Here is a 21,221-nt window from a genome sequence, read left to right as displayed (position 1 = left end):
ATGTCACTACATCACTTCCAGGGAAAACCAGGAAGTGACGCTGGGTAGCTCTAGGAGTTGCTGGAAATTATATGGTTTTACCATAGAGTATCCAGTGATTCCTAGAGCTATCCTACATCATCTCCGGGTTTCCCCCTGAAGTGACATAGAAACATCAGTGACATTGCATGCCCCCTGTGTCGCCACCCTCAATCTTACTGCTGGTTACGAGGCTCGGCATGGCAACACTACCAGGGACACTCCCTATTTCTTGCTCCCTATCTCCAAAAGATCACTGTTCCTATTTTGGGGGAGATTCAATCCTCCTGAAGTCCTCTGCATGTTACATCTCTGCCCTGTGTCCACTGCAAGTTCCGTGTTCAGAACTCCCAAAGATTTTTGAAACTTAATTCTCAGGCACATGGTAACTGGTTTCAGTTTGAGTTTGTGGCATGCAGGAGAGGGGGCTTAGGTCTTCCCCACTAGGACCCTTTTGCCAACCTAAAAGAGTCTCAGAGCTGCTATTCACCCCTGTGATGGTCTATATTTAAAATGTTGTTTTCCTAATGCAGCAAAATCAGAGAAGGGAGGTGAATAGTTAACTCTGCTCTAGAATGTTGAGTTTGAGTGACAGGCTGCTCTTTTTCTCTGATCGGCCAGCACTAGCTGAGGGAAATATAAGATCAGCTGTGTGCTGTTCAGTAAAGTAAAAGTTCAGCTAAAGGAGTGGATATCTGAAGCGTCTGACAAAAAATCTGTCAGACAGGTTCACCTTTTGAATAAAGGGAGAGACCCTGTGTTAAACATAACCTGAGAAAGAATTCCAATCTAAGAATTCAGAGTCTAGTGTCAGCTAAGGCTGAAGTACATTTTCACACAGACACCAAGAACTGGGGTTTGAGATTTGGGCAAAGAATGACTCGGTAGCAGGCTAAAGCTCCCAATCAGGCCAAAAGGAACAGGATTATAGTTTCAGGGGGAGAAATGTAAGTCCTGTCCAGTTACATAGGGAATTGGCACTGAGGTAGTCCCTGATCTGTTGTGAAAGGAAATGGTTATAGACTACTCAGGGGAAAGAAGAAACATTGTGATTCCAGAAACAGAAAAGGGGAAAGAATTTGATACACTAAAAGAGTGACCTTACCAGAAAACCTGAATGGTTATTAGGAAACGATATGTAGAAACATTGTAACTGAAACTTAAGTATTCATTCAACCATCTCTCACGGATAAGAACCACAGATCTGTAAAAATAAGCTGCTGCAACACCATCTTGTCTGTCAACTGAAAAATGTCAACTGTTTTACCAACAACAGCCTTTCCAATACCTAACTACCTCATACCCCCCCTGCCTGTTAAATAAAAAAATTATTATTGTTCACTGTTGCACAGTCTCCAGTGCCATGTAAAAAGTGGGCTCCTATTTTCTCCTGACAAGTTCCTAGGCTGGGCAAAAGCTAAATTAGATTCTGTCACAGGGTGGGACATTCAGATTTATAAAGCTGCAAATATTATCACACTACTAAGGGGCCAGCTCAGTACCTGAAGGGAACAAAGAATTTTGGCAGGAAAAATCTGCCCACAGGGAAGAAGCAGCAGGGCTCCCTCATAGCCCCAATTGGGGAAACTTTAGTGTAGCCTATAAGAACATTTCAGTTTCCCTAGTGGGGCAAACAGTGGATCTCTATAGCCATTTTAGTTCAGGAAAATGGTGCTGAGGAAGGCTTAACACCTTCAGGCTGTGTACCTATACAAACTGAGGCCCCAGGTACTCAAGAACTGGGTTTCAGCATTGAACTCCAAGAGCACACCTGGTTTGACAGAATGTGGAATGGACATGGAGTGGGCCTGTAAACAGTATAACATGTACTTAGGACCTGAGTGGGTGAATGGACGCATTGTGTCTGCACACGTGCATAAACACACAGACTGAACGCTACGTTTGGAATTATTGATCAAATATCAAAGGATGTTGTTCAATGTTATTTTAGCACAAAGTGCAAACATTCTCTTTGGTTGAAGTAATGGAGGGCAGGCAATTGCAGAGTGAATTAGCAAAGTGAATCTGCAGACAGGGCCAACCTAAGGGCTGCGGGTGCCCTTGGTAGGATTGCCAGACCTCCCAGTGGAGGTGGGGGTCCCCTAGTGCCAGGCCCCACCTCCCCGCCACCAATCAGCTGATTGGTGGGGCAGAACGTGGGGGAGGCTTACCCCCCAAAAGAGGGGAAATCCTCCCACGTGCAGTGATGTGTCTATGTCACTGCCCATGTGACCCAGAAGTGATACTATCACTTCTAGGACATTGGGGGAAACACTCTGGTATGTGGGCAAAAATGCAATTGTAGAAGCCAAATTTACCATAGAGCTTTTGCCTAAATACCAGAGTGTCACCCTGGCATCCCAGAAGTGGTAGCATCACTTCCGGGTCACATGGGCAGTGACATACACACATCACTGTAGTTGGATGGGCCTCTCTGCTGCTCCCAGTAAGTTCCCTCTCCATCCTCCATTGGTTGCCTGGAGGGACCTGGCAACTCTAGCCCTTGGCCATCAATGAGTGGCACCTCCTGGCGGTGAGGCAAGGGAAGGCAGGCTGAGCAGGGTTGCCAGGCCTCCGGTCCGGGCAGGGTGTCCCCATATTTGTGGGCCCCTTTCTGCCACTGGCAAGCTGACCAATGGGGGGGCAAATGACCCCAAACACTACATAACGACATCAACTGGAAGTGACATCATCACGTTGCCATCGTCAGGGGGTGACACTCTACTTTTTTGGGAAAACTCTAAGGTAACATTGGGCTCAAACCATAGAGTTTTGCCCAAAAACTAGTGTCACCCCCCCCCCAGCTGGCAGCCAGGTAGGACCTGGAAACCCTAAGGCTGAGTGAGCAGGCCCCAGCAGATAGTAGGGTTGCCAAACCCCCCGGTTTGCCAGGGGTCCCCTGTTTTTTGGGGGGGTTCTACCCGCCACCGGCCAGATGGCCAGCGGGAGAAGCCCCACCCCCAACACCCACAGCCACCCCTCTCTCTCCCTTTAAGTGTGTGGAACCCGTGTTTCCTCCCAAGCCCGATCTCCGCTTGAGATCAGGCTCGCAGGGAAATGCCAGCTTCGTGCATTTAAAAGGGAAACGCAGCTGCTCTTAAAGGGGAAACGCCGGCTCCTGCTATTAAAGGGGAAACGCTGGCTCCTTTAAGTGCAGGGAACTGCCGTTTCTGGAGATCGGGCACGCTGGCGGGGGGGGGGCGGATGTCCCCAACATCATCATGTTGGGATGCCCCGCCCCCTCCAGGAACGCCCCAAAGTCCCCTGCTGGGGGTGGAAGATGGACTTGGCAACCCTAGCAGACAGTGCTGCTGCTGATTATGCCATGCACCTGGGAAATGGTACTGGGGCCAGGGGCACTGCTAGGGGCTGCTGCTCGCCAGCTACAAGCCTCTTTTAATTTATTTATTGAAATAATTTTTAACTTAGGGTCCACCAAGGCGGCGAACAATAAAAACATTAAAACAAGATTAAAAACACACATAAATGCATACGAACAATGAAAAACAATTACAACAAAACACATCAACACATGAACAGGACGAAGGGTCCGTTAGAATCAGTGGTGCCCCAACTGTCCTCTGGTGTCATAAGGAATCACCTTGGTCCACCTAATGGAGGGGCCGGATCAGTCAGCAGAGTAATTGAGAGGTGGAGGAGATCTTGCACGAGTGTGTAGTGAGTGATGGGGTTGCAGACAATGATTCTGGGTATGAGAATCAAGGCATTATAGGCCTGTCTCTGTTTCAATCTATGAAACATTGCAGGATATGCAACAGCAAGCAAGAGTGCATGGAACATTCTCCCTGAGGGAAAATTCATTCTCATGAAAGGTCCCTTGATGCCTTGACACGCTATAATCCCATTCTGTTGGAGAAGCATGTGGGCGGCTCTTGGAGTTTATACAGCAACAACATCTGGGGGCGAAAGTATTCAGGGAACAGCAATAGGAGGTGTGTAATGAGGCACAATTAGATGCTGTCTGCTGATGAATGAGCTGCTTGGCACCGCCGCCTGCTGCTTTGGGCGCATAATTGGAGGATGATCAATGGAAGCGAATCCCTCAACTAGGAGTCCTCAGCTACCTTCAGTAGATGTACCTGAGAGAGCTCGTGAAAATTACACTTATTAGGTGCAGCTGCCAAAGTTGTTCTTCCAAATAATGAATTTAGCAGGGACTGCCCCTATTGTTTGGAACCAGTCCCTGGGACAACACTATTCCTATTTTGCCTGCTGGGGAGAAGGAAGCCCACCAAGTTCAATAGGGCTTACTCCAGAGTAATTGTACATAAGATTGCTGCCATGGGTAGCAGCTCCTTTTGAAAACTCAGTGGGCTCAAACAGGCAAGATGAAGAACAGGCATCTAGTGACATCTATAAAATGGCAATTGCAGCTCATATAGCCTCGGTTTGCCTTGGGACCATGCAGGAAAGAGAAAGGGGGTCTAACTCCCCACTTGCTGTGTAGTTCACTAGATGACCTTGGCTAGTCATTCTCTCAGCCTCATCAACCTCACAGTTTTTGTGAGGATAAAACTGAAAGAGGGGAGAGCCATGTAAGCCTCCCAGAACCCCTTGGATATAATGGTGGGATAAAAATACACCAAAGAAATAAGCTTTCGAATCCACTTTGTTCCACTATTTGCAACTGGGCTCCTTGCTTTGTTATTAACATTTTAATTGGAAAACTGTGTTTTTAATTGACACATTTTATCTTATTTAAAATGCTAACGGCAGAGCAGGAAAACAGGTTTCAAGTAGTGCGGCCAAGTGGCGTTTAAATGCAGGCTTTTCCAGAAAGGCCTGGGGCAAACATTGCCCGAGGTAAACCAGTCAGGAGTGGTGGTGGGAGGAAAAAAATTAAAAATGGCCATTGGGCAGATGGGTTTTTCCAGGAAGTGGCATCAGTCCTCTCTCAGAATCGCCAAGACAGCAGTGGCTCCAGCAATTCCTAGAGAGGACTGACATCACTTCTGGGAATTCCCCAGGAAAGACATCACGCTGTCATCAATGGCTGCCCCCAAGGCCCCCGGCAGCTCAGAGTATGATCAGGCCAAAGGCCCATCCAGTCCAACACTCTGTATCACACAGTGGCCAGAAATACCAGTGCCATCAGGAGGTCCACCAGTGGGGCCAGGACATTAGAAGCCCTCTCACTGTTGGTTGACACTGGTTAGTGATGCTTAAACACCTGCTATTTGGCTAGCATCCACTGGAGCTGATTTTTGGAACTGGTTTTTGGAGCTGATGCGATGGAGAAGGCAGAGAAAGAAGTACTTTTCTACTTTTCTCACAGTACAAGAACTAGTAGGCACTCAAATGAAATTGATGAGCAGCAGGCTTAGAACAGATAAAAGGAAGTATTTCTTCATCCAAAGAGTAATTAACAGGTGGAATTCACTGCCGCAGGAAGTGTTGGTGGCTACAAGCCAATAAAGCTTCAAGAGGGGATTGGATAAGCATATGGAGCAGAGGTCCACAAGTGGCTATTAGCCACAAGGTACATAGAGGGAACACGCTGTCTGGGGCAGTGATGCTCTGCATTCTTGGTGATTGGGGGGCAAGAGTGGGAGGGCTTTTGGAGTTCTGGCCCTGCTGGTGGACCTCCTGATGGCACCAACACAGAGAGTGTTGGACTGGATGGGCCATTGGCCTGATCCATCATGGCTTCTCTTATGTTCTTTTGATGAACTGACCCATTTGTGGTTTCTGGGCAAGTGGCTTCACCATATTCCTTATTCCAGTCCATGTTTTGCACATGCATCACGGCCCCTGTAAAGTTCTGCTTCCCCCTGCCTTTGGTGTGCTGCTGGTCCACTTGGCAATCAATGGTTTAAATCAGTCAAAGATCATATAAATCAGTTATAAATAAACACTGTTGTGTTTTCTTTTAAGAAGCATAAGTTTTTGGGAGAAACCTGAAAATTTTGAGAAGCCTAGCAAGACCCTTTGTGGGGCAAACTCAGCTGTAGGAGAGAAATTTCTGATGCTCTGTTCCAGTTTTTGGGAGAGAGGACTGAGGGTAGGGTTGCCAACCTCTAGGTAGTGGCTGGAGATCTTCTGGGATTGCAACTGATTTCCAGATCCAGATGAGTTAGCCATGTTAGTCTGTTGCTGCAAAACAGTCAAAAGCCTAGTAACACCTTTAAGACTAACAAGCTTTATTGTAGCATAAGCTTTCGAGAAACACAGTTTTCTTCATCAGATGCATCTGACGAAGAGATCTGTGTTTCTCGAAAGCTTGTGCTACAATAAAGTTTGTTTGTCTTAAAGGTGCTACTGGGCTTTTGACTATTTAACTGATGTACAGACAACAGAGATCACTTAACCTGGAGAAAATGGCCAGTTAGGAAGGTGGACTCTACAGCAGGGGTGTCAAACATGTGGCCCAGGGGCCGGATTAGGCCCCTTGGAGGGCTTCTATCAGGCCTGCAGTGGAACTGGCTGTCTTCTGCTTCTTCTTCCAGTTCTGCTGCCGCCGCCGCATCACTGTAGGTGTGCAGCTTATAGATACCTGAACAGCATATTGAAGATTGCAACAGCACAGACATTTTGATGCAATAGTTCAGCGCAAGAGGTGTCAATTATCAGACACTGCTAAATAAACAAAATATGGCTAATGTTTTAAGCATGTTTTTATTTTAAGTAAAAAATGTTTTATGGCTAATATGGCTAATGTTTTGAGCGTGTTTCTATTTTAAGTAAAAAAACCCAACCTGCATTTGGGCAATCCGTTGTGATTCCTGGAGAGCAGCTGCTGCCGCTGCTGTGGAGGGGGGGAGGAAAAAGGTGGGACGCTGGGAGAGTGGTGGGGCAGAAAGAGTGATAGGTGGTGGCAGAAAGGAAGTGACAGGCATGGAGAGAGAGTGTACGTAAGAAAAGGGGTGGCAGGAAGGAGAAAGTTCGAGAGAAGTAGGAAGAGTGTGAGAGAGTGGAAGAATCAGAGATGGGACAGATGCTCCTGCATGTTTCTTGCAGGTCCCCAATTGTCTTGTCCTAATTCACAGGATTGCATTAAGGGCTAAGGAATCTGTGGAATATTTTTATGAACATTTTCTTTTCTCCTGGCCATTACTAATTTCCTCTGTGTGGATTTCCTCATATCCTGTCTGTTGAAATTGTTTTGTGAAAAAAATCCTCTCTGGGATTGATAGTTTAATGAAAGGACCAAAGAAAACGAACAGTGACCCAGCATTTCTTTACACAACTGCTGTGTCATACATTTTATAGAATTGTGCAATTAGCTACGTAAATCAAAGCAACAAAAAGAAGCTTGAGTATTCAGTTTTAGAGTACAAAAGAGTTTCTGACACAATTAATCTGGATTACTAAAAATTGCAGAATGTTGTTTACAGCTCATCATTTAACAAATAAATCTCCAAGGTGCTTGACCCAGAGGGGATGTGCATAATTCAGTTCCTGTGTGTCACCCCACTCCTCTCATTTAAGGAGATAAGAAACTCAAGGTTACCTGTGTATTGTAATGCAGAGAGTGGGGGTGGACAGGAGATCCTCTAATAGGCAGTGCAGGTCATTGTACTGAAATGAGGCAATAATGGAGGGAGTGGATAGCATCTACACACTGGTGTGTCTCCAAAACTCAAGTAACAAAGCACTGGGAAACAGCTTAAAGTGAAACAGGCCACCCAAAGTCTCTTTTCCACTCTCAAATACATGATGACTGTTTCCCTGCCACCTCTTTCCTATGCTAGGATTGCCTCTCATCTGCATTGTACTACGATTTCAAGCTCATGATCCTGCACCAAAGTGCCAAGGAATTTATTTTCAGTGGCACACAAGGCTTCAAGCAGGTAGTCTGACCTTATTGCTTTGATGTACAGCAAGGATATCCCCAACACCACCAGCAACCTCTGGCAGCAATGAAGGAGGAAGCAGAATTATGGTCAGAAATATTAGTAGTTTGTCAGCACCACTTCAAGATGACTTGAACAAAGGAGAAACTGAAATGTTCCTTGTTTGGCTTGGCTATTTTAAAATTTAACACTGCTTTGTACTACCTTGACAGGTATATGGCTGTAAAACCAGCTTTCTGGCTTGTCTACTCTCATTTGCTTTCTTGTTGTCCCAGAGTCCCATCTCTCATAATGGCATATTGTTTCTCTTCCTCAAGGCAGTTACTCTGGTCTGATGTTGCCCTAGTTAGGCATTTTGTAACGAGTAAAATTTTTTGATGCTGGTGTTGATCTCTGGTTGCCCTGAGCATCTGTAGCCCAGGTCACTGCTGTCAAAGTTGGAAGAGGGGATCATATTTCCTAATTTCCTGTAGTAGACGCGCCTTGTCCAAATTAGCTTCTGCTAGGGCATTTTTGGTAACCTGTAGCTCTCTTGCCAAAGCTGGCACTTCTTTTAGCTGCAAAAGACAAATGTTATTTGGCAAAATGTAAGGTGCAATCTGGAATATTAGACATTATATATACAACATGCACTGGCAGTAGAACAAAGTTTGAGTCCAGTGGCACCTTTGTAGGGTTGCCAAGTGTATCTTCACCGGGAGCGGGGGGCTCCCGGCCGGCATGTTGTGTGTGCACGCACGCACCGCATGCACGTCACCCGGAAGTGACGGAAGGACGCCAGGCACGCTGGGGGCGGGGCCACAGCCATACAAGGGAAAACCATAGAGTTTTCCCTTGTATGGCCGTGGCCCCGGCCCCAGCGTGCCTGACGTGCCCACGTCACTTCCTGGTGATGCACATGCCGGGGTGGGGTTCCCCCGGGGCCCGATTCCGCGGCGGCGGAAATCGGGCCTCCAAAGCGGGGGTCTCCCCGCCCCCACTTGGCAGCCCTATAAAACACAGAGGCCCATTCTGCATCTAGCATTTGTTCCGCTGTTTTATCAAGCCCATGTTGGAACAGAAATTCCCCTCTACTTTCACTTTGATGGATTGTCAGATAGTCCAGACTGCCTGCATGCCGCTTTGACTTTGTTTGATCTCTTGGTTTTATGGTACCATCTGCATAGATTTATGGCTGTTTTGTGGCCATTCAGGGGTGTCTTTGCAGTCAGTACAGTGTTGGCCCAGGGTATTTGAATGTGGTATTTGAATGTGGTTTTGAGCTGCATCTTTTTCTGTTCCAGTCTGGGTTTGGTAAAACAACGGAGCAAATGCTTGATGCAGAATGGGCCTAAAACCAGGGCTATTTTTGGGCAGGAACGCACAGGAACGGAGTTCCGGTTGGCTTCAGAGTTGGCCACGCCCACTACAGCCAAAACCTCTGCGTGTGTGGCTACAGATGGAAGGCCTGGAGAGCAACCCCCCCTGGTGACTCCGATGCCTCCCCATTCCTTCCCCAGCCTGTCCAAGGGCCGGCTCGCTTGGGCTCCCCGCAGCCGTGGGCCACCCAGGCAAGCCAAGGGAAGCTATGGGGGTGTGGCCTAATAGGCTAATGAGCGCTGTGCTGTCAGGGGTGTGACCTATTATGCTAATGAGTTCCTGCTGGGCTTTTTCTACCAAAAAAAACCCTGCCTAAAACAAACGTCTAAAAACAGACTGCATCAATACTGGTGCCACTGGACTCTAGAATTCATTTAATTCATAGCAGTGATTGACTGAGATTCTCTGATGTCACAAAAGGGTATGGCAGGCAGAAGGGTCTTTCTGGTTCTCTTCTTGCTGGAACATCCGGTATCACAGAGCAGACAGAATAACCTAGGGGAGCAGAATTAGAAACAAAGATGTAGGAAAGTGGGAGTTAGGCTCCTAAGAAGGTTGCAGGCTCAGAGAAACAGTGCCCTCTGGGCAGACGAAGGCCTGTGGAGATTTTCTCAAAAGAATGAAAGGACAACTCTAAAGCAGATGAGTCTGAAAGCTGCAAGAAAACCAGGAGAGAGAAATTGAACAGGGAAGAGAAGTGAATTCAGACAGGAGCTGCAGTGCTCATACTGATCTGAAATATAACTAGCCAGCTCTTTGTGTGGTGCGGCTGTTAAGAGTGCTGGACTAGAATCTGATAGACCAGTGTTCAAATCCCTATTCTGCCCTTAAGTTGGACAGGTGACCTTGACCCTCTGTCAGAACTGTTGTACTGATGAAGTAGGAAAGGAGGACCTTGAACTCCTTCCTTGGAGAAGGGATGGGCTGCGGCTCAGTGGCAGAGCATCTGCTTTCCATGCAGAAGGTCCTTGGTTCAATCCCTGGCATCTCCAGTTGAAAGGATCAGGTAGTAGAGGATGTGAAAGACTGCTGCCGGTCAGAGTGGACAGTGCTGATCTTGATAGTCCAAGGGTCTGACTCAGTATGGCAGCTTCATGGTTTGATCTTTCTTTTGCGTGGGGGAAGGCATGTTCAGAGCTCATCCTATCCCCCCTCCCCTCAAACAGCAGCTGTATTCCAGGCAAAAACTGCCTGTTATATCATGGGAAATTGTGCATATGCTGATGTTCCCTTATTGAACTGCATAGTTATTCTCCCCTCCTGCAGTTTTAGTTTAGTTTCATTTTCCTATGCTGGTTGCTGACTGTTAGTTTTGTGTTCCGGAAGAGGCTGGGAAAGGCCCTGCTTTGTTCTAATAAGACCTGCAATCCTTCTGGCCTTTGCTTGTGGAGTTATTACACTGCCTTTCATCTATCAGCCTATCCAGAGACTTCCATCATTTTCCAGATTTAACCTTTTGTTTCCCAGTCCCCCAGGTCCTGAAGAGCTGCACAGAGTTTGTAGAAAAGCATGGGATAGTAGACGGAATCTACCGGCTTTCAGGAGTCTCGTCAAACATCCAGAAACTAAGGTAAGGGATGCCTTGGGTGCTGAATGGGCCCTTTCCTTCACTTTCAGTCCCCCATTTCTCATAAATTAACTTGTGGAACTCAACTTGCCACAATGTGTGGCGACATGGACAATTCGTTTAAATGGCTTTAACAAAGGAGCAGACAAATTCATAAAGGAAGAAGGACCCATCAAAAGTCAGGACAGATACACAAAGCCTCTGTATCTCTCGGGATTCTTGGCTCCCTGCTGGTTTTGCTCATGTTCTGTTCACCAGTTGCAAACATGGGTCCAACTTTCTGATGGACTCTTTGTTCATCCAGCTGTTTGTGGGTGTTCAACAGGTTGCTTCAAACATATTCTTCATAACAGTAGAATGCTGCACAGCTCAACCAGTTTTTCACACAAGCATGTTCTGCTTCCCCCCGTCCATGCCATGCCGCTGCTTTTCTTGGCAAGCTGTTGCTTAATTAGAGTTAACCAGACATGAATCATACAAATTAATCAAATACTTTTTACAAAAATGCAGCTGTTCTCTATTCATCTGAGTAGTCCTTAGCAGCCAGGGCTCTTTTTGTAGAAAAAGCCCAGCAGGAACTCATTAACATAATAGGCCCCACCCAACAGCAGAAACTCATTAGCATATTAGGCCACAACCCTGACAGCACAGCTCATTAGCACATTAGGCCGCACCCCCATGTTACCAGAAGTGGGGTTATCCAGCCACACCCACCTTTTGCTTCTTATTCTGTGTACCTTGTTTGTTGTCAAAACCCAGGGCCTTTTTTTGTAGCAGGAACTCCTTTGCATGTTAGGCCACACACCCCTAATGTAGCCAATCCTAATGAGTTTCTGCTGTTGGGTGTGGCCTGTTATGCTAATGGGTCCCTGCTGGGCATGGCCAACTCAGGAGCCAGCCGGAACACCGTTCCGTTCCTGCCCCAAAATAGCCGTGCTTAGCACTATTAACAGCGGAGGATCTGTGCCTCCGCAGCGTGTGTATGCATGCAGAGTTTTGCAAAATCCGATGCAAACCTGCTCAGCGTGTGTTCGTTGTTGAGTGCCAAAGGGCCCTGTAGCAGTACAAACCATGTGAGCAGTTCGAGCAGGGGATGCCGGGATAGATTAGATGTCCGCCACCTCAGCCAAAGGCCATCAAGTCACAGCTGACCTATGACAACCCTGTGGGGTTTTCAAGGCAAGATATGTCCAGAGGTGGCTTGCCATTGCCTGTCTCTGCATTACGGCCCTGGACTTCCTTGGTGGTCTCCCATCCAAACAGTAACCAAGGCCAACCCTGCTTAGTTTCCGAGATCTGACGGGATCAGTCTAGCCTGGGCTATCCAGTTCAGGACAGTAAATGTACCTGGAGGCAGTAAATCTGAATACCAGATGGTGGAGAAACTCATCAGAGAAGGCCATAACCTTCGTGCTCCACTTTGAGGCTTCTCAGAAGCCTCAGGGTAGCCAAAGTGGCAACAGGGTGATGGACTAGGTGGATCACCAGTGTAATAATAATGAATACTTATTATATGGCAGTGTGTGTAGTATAGCTAGGAGATCCTAAGATTTTCTGACAGCCAGAAGTTCTAGCTCTTTTAGCATTATGCACCACTAGGTGGTGAGCTAGACTTGTTTTTTAAGGCAAGAGATGTTTCAGAGGTGGTTTGCCATTGCCTGCCTTTGCATTATACCCCTGGCATTCCTTGGAAGTCACCCATCCAAATACTAGCCAGGGCTGACTCTGCTTACTTTCCGAGATCTGACATGATTGGACTTGCCTGGGCTATCCAGGTCAGGGTCACATCATCAGTGTGATCCAGCAAGACAACCCCCATAACTTTTATCAGCCATGACAGGTGAATGAACTTCCATGTTTAGAGGCACTGTACCTCTGAATACCAACTATTGCTAGGGACATACTATGGGGGAGGGACGTTGCTTTCAGAGCCTGCTTGTGGGTATCTCAGAGACATCAGATTGGTTGGTTTTGGAAACAGAGACAGTATTCCACTCAATACAAGATGATGGGACAGTGGAAAATCTTTTTTTTTATTAGTTTTTATTAATTTTCCACACCGTTAATTACCAAGACATACAACCATAGACACCAACATTAAACAGATACAGATATATCAACCATCACCCATCTCCCCCTTAACATCTCCATGACACATTTAACAACTGTTTTGATTTCAGTACATTCTCTCTTTCCTCCAGCTTAACAATACCATTACACATTACTTAGGTGAAAAATCATAATTACCATCCATCCAGTATTTTGTCGAATAAATTGTATCCATTCAGTCTGGATTTAAGTAAAGATATATAGTAGATATCATAATCCATTGGGAATCTCACATCTTCACTGTCTAGAATATTTATCTTGATCTTATTTTCCTTTTCCCAACCTAAATAACATAATCAAATTTAGTAGGCTATCTCTCTTGATCAGTCCACTCACTTTTCTATACAGTCCAGCCTCAAATTTCTCAATTAACTAATACACTGTATAGCTGAAAGCCTGATTATATTTCATTCAAGCATTACCATCTAAATCCATTGTTTCCAGTCAATTTGAATATAAAGAAAATCTATATTTATTAACCTATATTTAATAATCGGACAAGGTTTTCCAACACCCTATGAATTTCATCCTATTGTTTGTTAATTTTCATAAGCGATCCTACTTCATACCGGTACACCTAATATCCACACCTCATAGGGATATAAAGTTATCCTTCTGAGATTTTAACAATCTATTATATAGTGAAAAATCTTCATGCCCAGTTTTTGAGTTTCCTGGAGACATTTGGCTGACTACCGTTGGATGCCAAACTGGCTGGAGCTTTGATCCAGCCTAGCAAGTGGGATCGTTAGTGATGATAGCTAAATGGAACCTTCGTGTGCAGAGGCAGTCTAACTTAAAAGTACCAGATGCTGTTGCATTCTTGCCCCAATTTTGGAACCTCCTGGAGATGTCTGGTTATTCAGTGTTGGAAGCTGAATGTTGGATTAGCTCTGGTGCAGCAACTGCAGTTCTTAGGCTCGAATACTCTCTGCCCGCACAGTCGCCTTTGTCAATTTCTTCTTCCTTCCCTTTGTCCTTAGGCTTGAATTTGACACCGACCGCTGCCCTGATCTCAACAAAGATCTCTATCTGCAGGACATCCACTGTGTGAGTTCTCTCTGCAAGGCCTACTTCCGGGAGCTGCCCAATCCCCTCCTCACGTACCAGCTGTATGACAAGTTTGCAGTAAGTATGGCAGACGGGACAGTCTTTATGCCGCTGAGCACTCTTCTCCTCTCCAGAGCTGGACCATCCAATAGGCAGACCTAAGTGACTGCCTAGGGAGCCAGGAGACAGGGTGCCAGAAGACGCTCAGGCAGACCCTGGCCCCAGTGCCACAACCCAGGTGTGCCGCATGATCAGAGGCCAGAGCATCATGTTGTCTTTGCCAGCCCGTAAATTAAGTAAATAAATACAATAACATTAACTCAGATCCATTCAGGTGGGGCAGCCGTGTTGGTCTGAAGCAGCAGAACAAAGTCTGAGTCCAGTGGCACCTTTAAGACCAACAAAGCTTTATTCAGTATATAAGCTTTTACACTCATTCAGATATATCCGAAGGAGTGGGCTTGCCCACGGAAGCTAATATTTTGAATCAAACTTTGTTGGTCTTAAAGGTGCCACTGGACTCAAACTTAACTCAGATCTAGTTAGCGATGTAGGAATTAGTGGCCTTTAGGTATTTCCAATCTAGATTTGAGTTGAGTAATGCCTTAGAGACCATCAGGATTTTTCCAGTACAAGGTTTCGAGAGCCAAGCTCCCTTCATCAGATACAAGACAGAATGGAGAACCCTGATCCATTATGTTCCATTCAGAATCTGAGAGGGGTGTTGCGAAGCAAGGAGTCAAGATGCACAGGTACAATGCAAAATGGAATCAGCTTTATTAAAGCCCGGGGGAAACATTCAGAAGCAGAAAATTAGCATCTGTACTAAGATGACAATCCTATGTATTTAGATATTTATTTTGCATTTTTGTGTGTGCGTGTGTGTGCCCGTGCCTGGAAGTCATGGCGACCTCTGGCGACTCCTACTGGGGCATGGAGGACATTCAGAGAAGTGGCTTGATAGCCTGCCTCTGCCTCCTGGCTAATGTTCCCTCTAAGTTGTGGAGTCCTGTGAGAAAAAATTCTACTTTGTGAGCTACTGGCATTAAAGTTGTGAGCAGGTGATTTGGCAACTGCATAAATTAGTTTGCTCTGGAGCCGTCCTTCCTGAGCTAAGACAAAAATGTGTGAGCTGGAGGCTAAAAAACTGTGAGCTAGCTCACACTAACTCTGCTTAGAGGGAACACTGCTCCTGGCCCTGGTATTCTTTGGAGGTCTCCCATCAGGGTCGGCCCTGCTTCGCTTCCAAGATCTGATGAGATCAGGCTCGCGTGGGCTATCCAGGTCAGGGTGTATTTAGGTATTTCTGACTCCCATGAAATAGGTTCTCCCATCCTTCAGCCTGGGGAATGTAAGGCTGACCCTGTGTGTGAAATCAGTGATGAGGAATGGAAGCGTCTGCAGGGGGATGGGAGCTGATCTAACTGAAATGCTTCATTTATACCCCACCTTTCTCTTCAGTGAGGATCCAAAGCAGCTAACATCCGCTACAACCCTACAATATCCCACACAAGCCCTCTTCACAAGTTACAGTGAATGCATGTACATTCCGTGTACAATGCGCACTTGCTTTTTCTTCGTACATGTGCTGAATAAGTCTCATGTTACATTCAATGCATGTACAGCTGCAAGTGTGATTGAAACCCCACATTTATCCAGGTACTGGTCCCCGGTTTCATTTGTAAAAGCGAACATGTGCTGGCTCTTTCTTGCAAACAGATGTATGCGTGTACATGCCGAAACATTACTGAATAGATGATGTCTGCATCTGATTCTATTTGATTTCAAAGTTAAGAGTTTCCAAAGTGGGAAGCAGTCTGGGAACTGTGCAGAGGTGAGCAAATAAAATTAAGAGCTGAGCATCTTCTCCTTTCCTCACCCAGGATGCAGTGGCCATTCAGATGGAAGAGGGCCGGCTGGTAAAGATCAAGGAAGTGCTGAAGGAACTCCCACCGCAACACTACAGGTACTTGCAAGGAACAGAGATGTCCTGGCAGCTTCTAGCCTTTTGCAAATTCTGGTTCAGCTTGGATTTTGCCTCCTTTCACGGGCCCAAAGGTGTCTGGGCTCCTCTGGCCAACTCATAAGAATTGTGTATTCTTCTCAGTCATAATATGCAGAAAGGCTAAAGACAATCTTAAATACCACACCAAAGTGAACACCAAAAGGCAGTGGAATGGACAATGGGGCATGTAGTTCAGTGGTCCCAGAAGGTCCACGGTTCAAGTTTTGGGGTCTTGAATGGGAAGGATCTCTGAAGCAGGGCTGGGAAAGAAAGATTCCGGCCAGACATATTGTCCCAACTTGAAGTACACCTTTCAGAAGGAACCAGAGCTCAGTTTTAGAACACATGCTTTGCATGCACAAAGTCCCTAGTCCTGTCTCCAGTATCTCCTTTCAAAAGACCTCAGCTAGCTTAGAAAGAGCATTGTTGGAGTCCTTGGAGATCTCCTGGCAGCCAACACAAACAACAGTGCACAAAGAGAAGACCAATAGGTTGACTCATGATAATGTAACTTCACCGGTTCATATGGACATGTTGCGTGGGGCACAGGTGGGAAGTCCTCTGAGATTCCAGGTATGATGCAATCGTGTCAGCCTCCAGGTGGGATTGGGCTGGTGGGTCCTCATCTGGAGGTGGTGACAGGATCTTCGAATACAGTGAAGGAAACTTTCACTACTTTTCATTCCACCTCATTCCTCCCCCAGTCCTCTGACCCATTTCCCTCTTAATCTGTGGTGGCCATCAAGGTTTTCATTGTGACCCAGAGGATGCAGTGCATGTGTGGGAGATCGTTTGAGGTGTTATTATTTGAGGAGTGGCCATAGTCCAGCAAAGGATCTCAGAGGGCAAGGATGGGAAAGACTGCTGGCTGACTCCCAAAGTCATAACCAGAATACCAACGGGTTGGATCCTGCAGATCTGTTCTGATAAGTGGCACTTTCCTCCAGCAGAAGGAGTCTTCCCCTGATGCAAGACGCTGTTGCATCAAGAGAAGACTCCTTCCATCGGAGGAACGGATCCGTGGGACCCAGTCTAACGCTGTGATTCGCATGAAGTGACTTCCTTTATTCATTTAAAATATGCGAGTACTTCATATTTAAATGATAATCAGATTGTATCTGATCTATTCATTATCATTTGCTAACCATGGTAATTATTATTATTATTGTCGATCATAAAATAAATTATGATTTCATTATAAATTATAATGACACATGAGCTTCGTGCATTAATTTTAATAACTAAATTATGGCCCCCCATCTGTAATCTAAAAATAATCCCAGAAAATAGGGGATGAAGAAATAATAATATCATAATTTATAATTATTATTTGGCATTGTGCATAGTATAGCCAGGAGTTCCTAAGACTGTCTGGCTGCCTGAGGGTCTAGCTCCTTTAGCATTATGCATGGTGAGTTAGACTTATTTTTTTAGTTGAGAGAGCTCTGAAAGTGCTGTGACTGGCCCAAGGTCACCCAGCTGGCTTCATGTGGAGGAGTGTGGAATCGAACAAAGTTCTCCAAAGTTGAATCTGTCACTATTAACCACCTCACCACGCTGGCTCCTGGATTAAGTCATAAAAAGATGGGAAGGGGGAAGTAGAAAGAGAAGAAACTCCATCAGGTGCTGACTTCTGGCGTGGACCTTGTGCCCCTTTACGATGGTGGAACTGTAGTTCTATCCCAGGTGATCGTCATATACCTTCATAAGGTTTTTGCCTTTCTTTTTTCTATTCCTTGTCCATCTTTGTTTTGGTGGTCTGCCACTAGGACCTTGGAGTTCCTGATGAGGCATCTGGTCCGCATTGCGTCTTTCAGCGCCAAGACCAACATGCATGTGAGGAACCTGGCGATTGTTTGGGCTCCCAACCTGCTAAGGTGCGTTCTTATTCTGCTATGGGTAATTTTGTGCTTCCAGTCTAGGCTTGTAGGGGGCTGTGCCCATGGCTTCCAAGACACACAGGGTTAGAAACCATCAGTCATCTGACAATACAATCCTATGCCTTCAGTGCCATCCAAAGAATGCTTTTGTAGGAGGAACGGGCCTCATCAAGATTCTGCGCAGACCTGCTTAGGATTGCTATCAGTTACTGAGTTAAGTGGCCTTGAAGTTTTCTGTGAGACACACAGTATTGGAAACCATCGAGCACGGTGCAGTCCACATTACTCTCTTTGGGCAACTCCAGTGCAGAAGTGTGCTAGGTGAGAAACGTACCTTGAATCCAACCCACACTGGGGGACAACTGGTCTTAAAATCAGGAGTCTCCTTTTCTTGCAGTTTCAGGTTTTTTATGGTAATCAATGGACATACTACACTATATAATAACTTAATAATAACAAGGGGGGGAAAAATAGCATGTTTACAATAGCCCATAATAAGCAAAAGGCTGTATCGGTAACTTTTTCATTCCAGTATGAAATAAAAATTGCCCAGTGTTCGCAAAACTTGTCTGTACATTGTAAATAATTTCTTTGCATCCTTTGGTAGTATGTTTAGTTAATAAGGTTGCATTCTGGGTATGTTTAAAGCAATGCTCCCCCTCCCAGTTAGCCATAATAACCATTTCAGCAGCTGGAGCCCCCTTTTTGAAGAACAAGCTAAGGGAAGCCTAACAGGGACTCATCGAGAGCTGTACTTCTGCTTCTGACCCCCCCGCCCCTCTCTCCTCAGGTCCAAGGACATTGAGGCATCTGGTTTTAATGGCACAGCAGCCTTCATGGAGGTCCGCATCCAGTCCATCGTGGTGGAATTTATCCTCACCCATGTGGAACAGCTTTTTGGAGACGCTCCTCTCTGTGGTTGGTCCTCTCATGCCTTTTACTTCCTCTTTTCAGCTGCAGAGAGCTTCCATATTCCAGTTTCCCAAACCTGGGAAGCATAATTTGCAGATTGTCCTGACCTGGATGGCCCCGGGCTAGCCTGATCTCGGAAGCTTGGGGCTCTTTAGCTTGGAGAAACGACGGCTGAGGGGGGACATGATTGAGGTTTATAAGACTATGCATGGGAAAGAGCAGGTAGAGAAAGAGGTACTTTTCTCCCTTTCTCACACAACAAGAACTCGTGGGCACTCCATGAAACTGCAGAGTGGTCGGGTTAGAACGGATAACAGGAAGTACTTCTTCACCCAAAGAGTGATTAACACTTGGAATTCACTGCCAGAGGAAGTGGTGGCGGCTACAAGCATGGATGGCTTCAAAAGGGAATTAGATAAGCATATGGAGCAGAGGTCCATCAGTGGCTATTAGCCACAAGGTATAGATAGGGGCTCTGGGGCAAGTGATGCTCTGTCATCTTGGTGCTGGGGAGGGGGTCAACAGTGGGAGGGCTTCTAATGTCCTGGCCCCACTGGTGGACCTCCTCATGGCACTGGTATTTCTGGCCACTGTGTGATACAGAGTGTTGGACTGGATGGGCCTTTGGCCTGATCCAACATTGGCATCTCTTATGTTCTTATGTTCTTAAACTGACCAGGATCAGTTTCCTTGCCACGATTTGCTCACGTGTCCTTCTTGAACAAAGCTGACCAAGGACAGGGCTGATGCGTTAGATTTATAATCCACTTTGCGCCGCTGCTTACAGTCCAAAATGGCACTGGATGGCATGCCCATCATCTGCACAAAGTACAGACAACCAGGTCATAGGAGAGCCATAACTTGCTGGTAGAGCATTCCTTGGTGGGGGCCTAGACTGGATACGGCGGGTGCTCTGCCTGTGTTCTCATGCTCAATTCAATCGATCAATCAGAACCTTTATTGGCATATCAACAGAACATACAGCAGGGAGACAAGGATACATCCTTTACCCTTGCAACTGAAACCATCTTCTCTTAATAGCACAACAGAGAAATTTAGCTACAGATTCTATGATCTCAGGATTATGGGAAGATAATAATGAAACGATCTTAGAGTCATCAGATTGCCCTACTTGACTTTGATAAAGAGGTTGCATGCTCAATTCAAACCCTGGTTCTCTTTCACCCCCCCTGCAGCAGGCAGCCGTGAATCCCTCAGGAAATCCCTCCTTCTCATGGGGTCGCCGACGGTCCTCTTCGATGACAAATACTGCTTTCCCTGCAACGTTCCAACTATGCTGAACCAGGGCGATGGTCCTCCGCAGATGCGCCCGTACCACACCATCATCGATCTCAATGAACATAAGTACACGCTTCATTCCTTCTCTTTCCCCTTTCCTCCACTTGTGAATTCCCCTGTCGAGAATAGCTAGATTCGAGTCCCGTAGCACCTTAGAGACCGACAATATTTCCAGGGTATCATATTTCGAGAGTCACTGCTCCTTTGGTCTGGAGAAAGGAGTGTTGATTCTCAAAAGCTCATATCCCGAACATCTGGTGAGTCTCAAATATAGCTGTTCCACTACAGACCAACACAGCCATCCTCTGAAACTACCTGTTAAGAAGGTCACTAGATTTTGATTACAAAAAAAGCCTTTTTCTGGATGTAGAACCCCCACACCAGAGTTTAAAGAAGTGATGAAAATTCATTCCAGTGTTTGCCTGAGCGCAGATGGACTAGGTTTGCTACAGTTTTTCCTATGAAAGGAAATCTCAAAGTGAATTGCTTCCACACAAATTGGATAATGCACTTTCAGCACACTTCAGCAATCATTTGCAACTGGGTTTTCCTCTGTCAAACAGGAAAATCCAGTTGCAAGTGTTTGCTAAAGTGCACTGAAAGTGCACTATCCAATGTGTGCGAAAGCAGCAAAACGATGCAACAGTGTTCAGGGGAAACAAATGAATTTGCATTAAAACAAGGCTAATTCAAGGCATTACCCTCGTGAACTTTTCCTGCATTGCTACTAGCAACATCTGAGCGGGTAGTGCCAGCCCAGGAGGCAATGCTGGTCGCCTATCATGCTCCCTGTGCCTGGGAACTGAGTCCCTGCAGAACACTGGCACCCTTTGTGCCACCCCAAGCACTTCTTGGGCGGTATGCCCAGGGAACCAGCCCACAACAGGTCACTAGGACAGGGAGCGGTGGCGCAGGCAGTAGAACGCCTGCTTAACAACTACGAGCAGCCATTGCGGCTGTTCGAATACCACCGTGGCCGGAGTGAGCTCCCGGCCTTTATCCCAGCTCCCGCCAACCCAGCGGGTCGAAAGCTAATTAACATCAAAAAAAAAAATGTGAGTAGACGAATGGGTACCTACCCTTAGATGGGTAGGGGGCACCCACCTCTGTCGAAGGAGGCATGGAGGAAAATGCGGATGGTGTGGAGAAGCGGATGGCGGCGGACGACGGCGAGGACATCGGCGGCGGTAGCGGCGGCGGCGCTGGTG

At 46.4% G+C, this 21,221-nt stretch overlaps 1 protein-coding gene across 1 annotated transcript in view; it reads left to right on the top strand.

Moving 5' to 3' along the window:
- ARHGAP30 (Rho GTPase activating protein 30) overlaps positions 1–21,221 on the top strand; it is a 42,459-nt gene that overhangs the window by 10,972 nt on the left and 10,266 nt on the right. The window contains exons 2-7 of the mRNA XM_015408333.1: positions 10,659–10,761; positions 13,851–13,995; positions 15,801–15,883; positions 17,692–17,799; positions 18,593–18,720; positions 19,911–20,079. Coding sequence (XP_015263819.1) covers positions 10,659–10,761; positions 13,851–13,995; positions 15,801–15,883; positions 17,692–17,799; positions 18,593–18,720; positions 19,911–20,079 — 736 coding nt within the window. The remainder of the gene's footprint in view (positions 1–10,658; positions 10,762–13,850; positions 13,996–15,800; positions 15,884–17,691; positions 17,800–18,592; positions 18,721–19,910; positions 20,080–21,221) is intronic.

Source organism: Gekko japonicus, unplaced genomic scaffold, assembly GCF_001447785.1.
Source record: "Gekko japonicus isolate JY-2015 unplaced genomic scaffold, Gekko_japonicus_V1.1 scaffold457, whole genome shotgun sequence".
Taxonomy (NCBI): domain Eukaryota; kingdom Metazoa; phylum Chordata; class Lepidosauria; order Squamata; family Gekkonidae; genus Gekko; species Gekko japonicus.
This window is presented reverse-complemented; position numbering and strand designations above follow the sequence as displayed.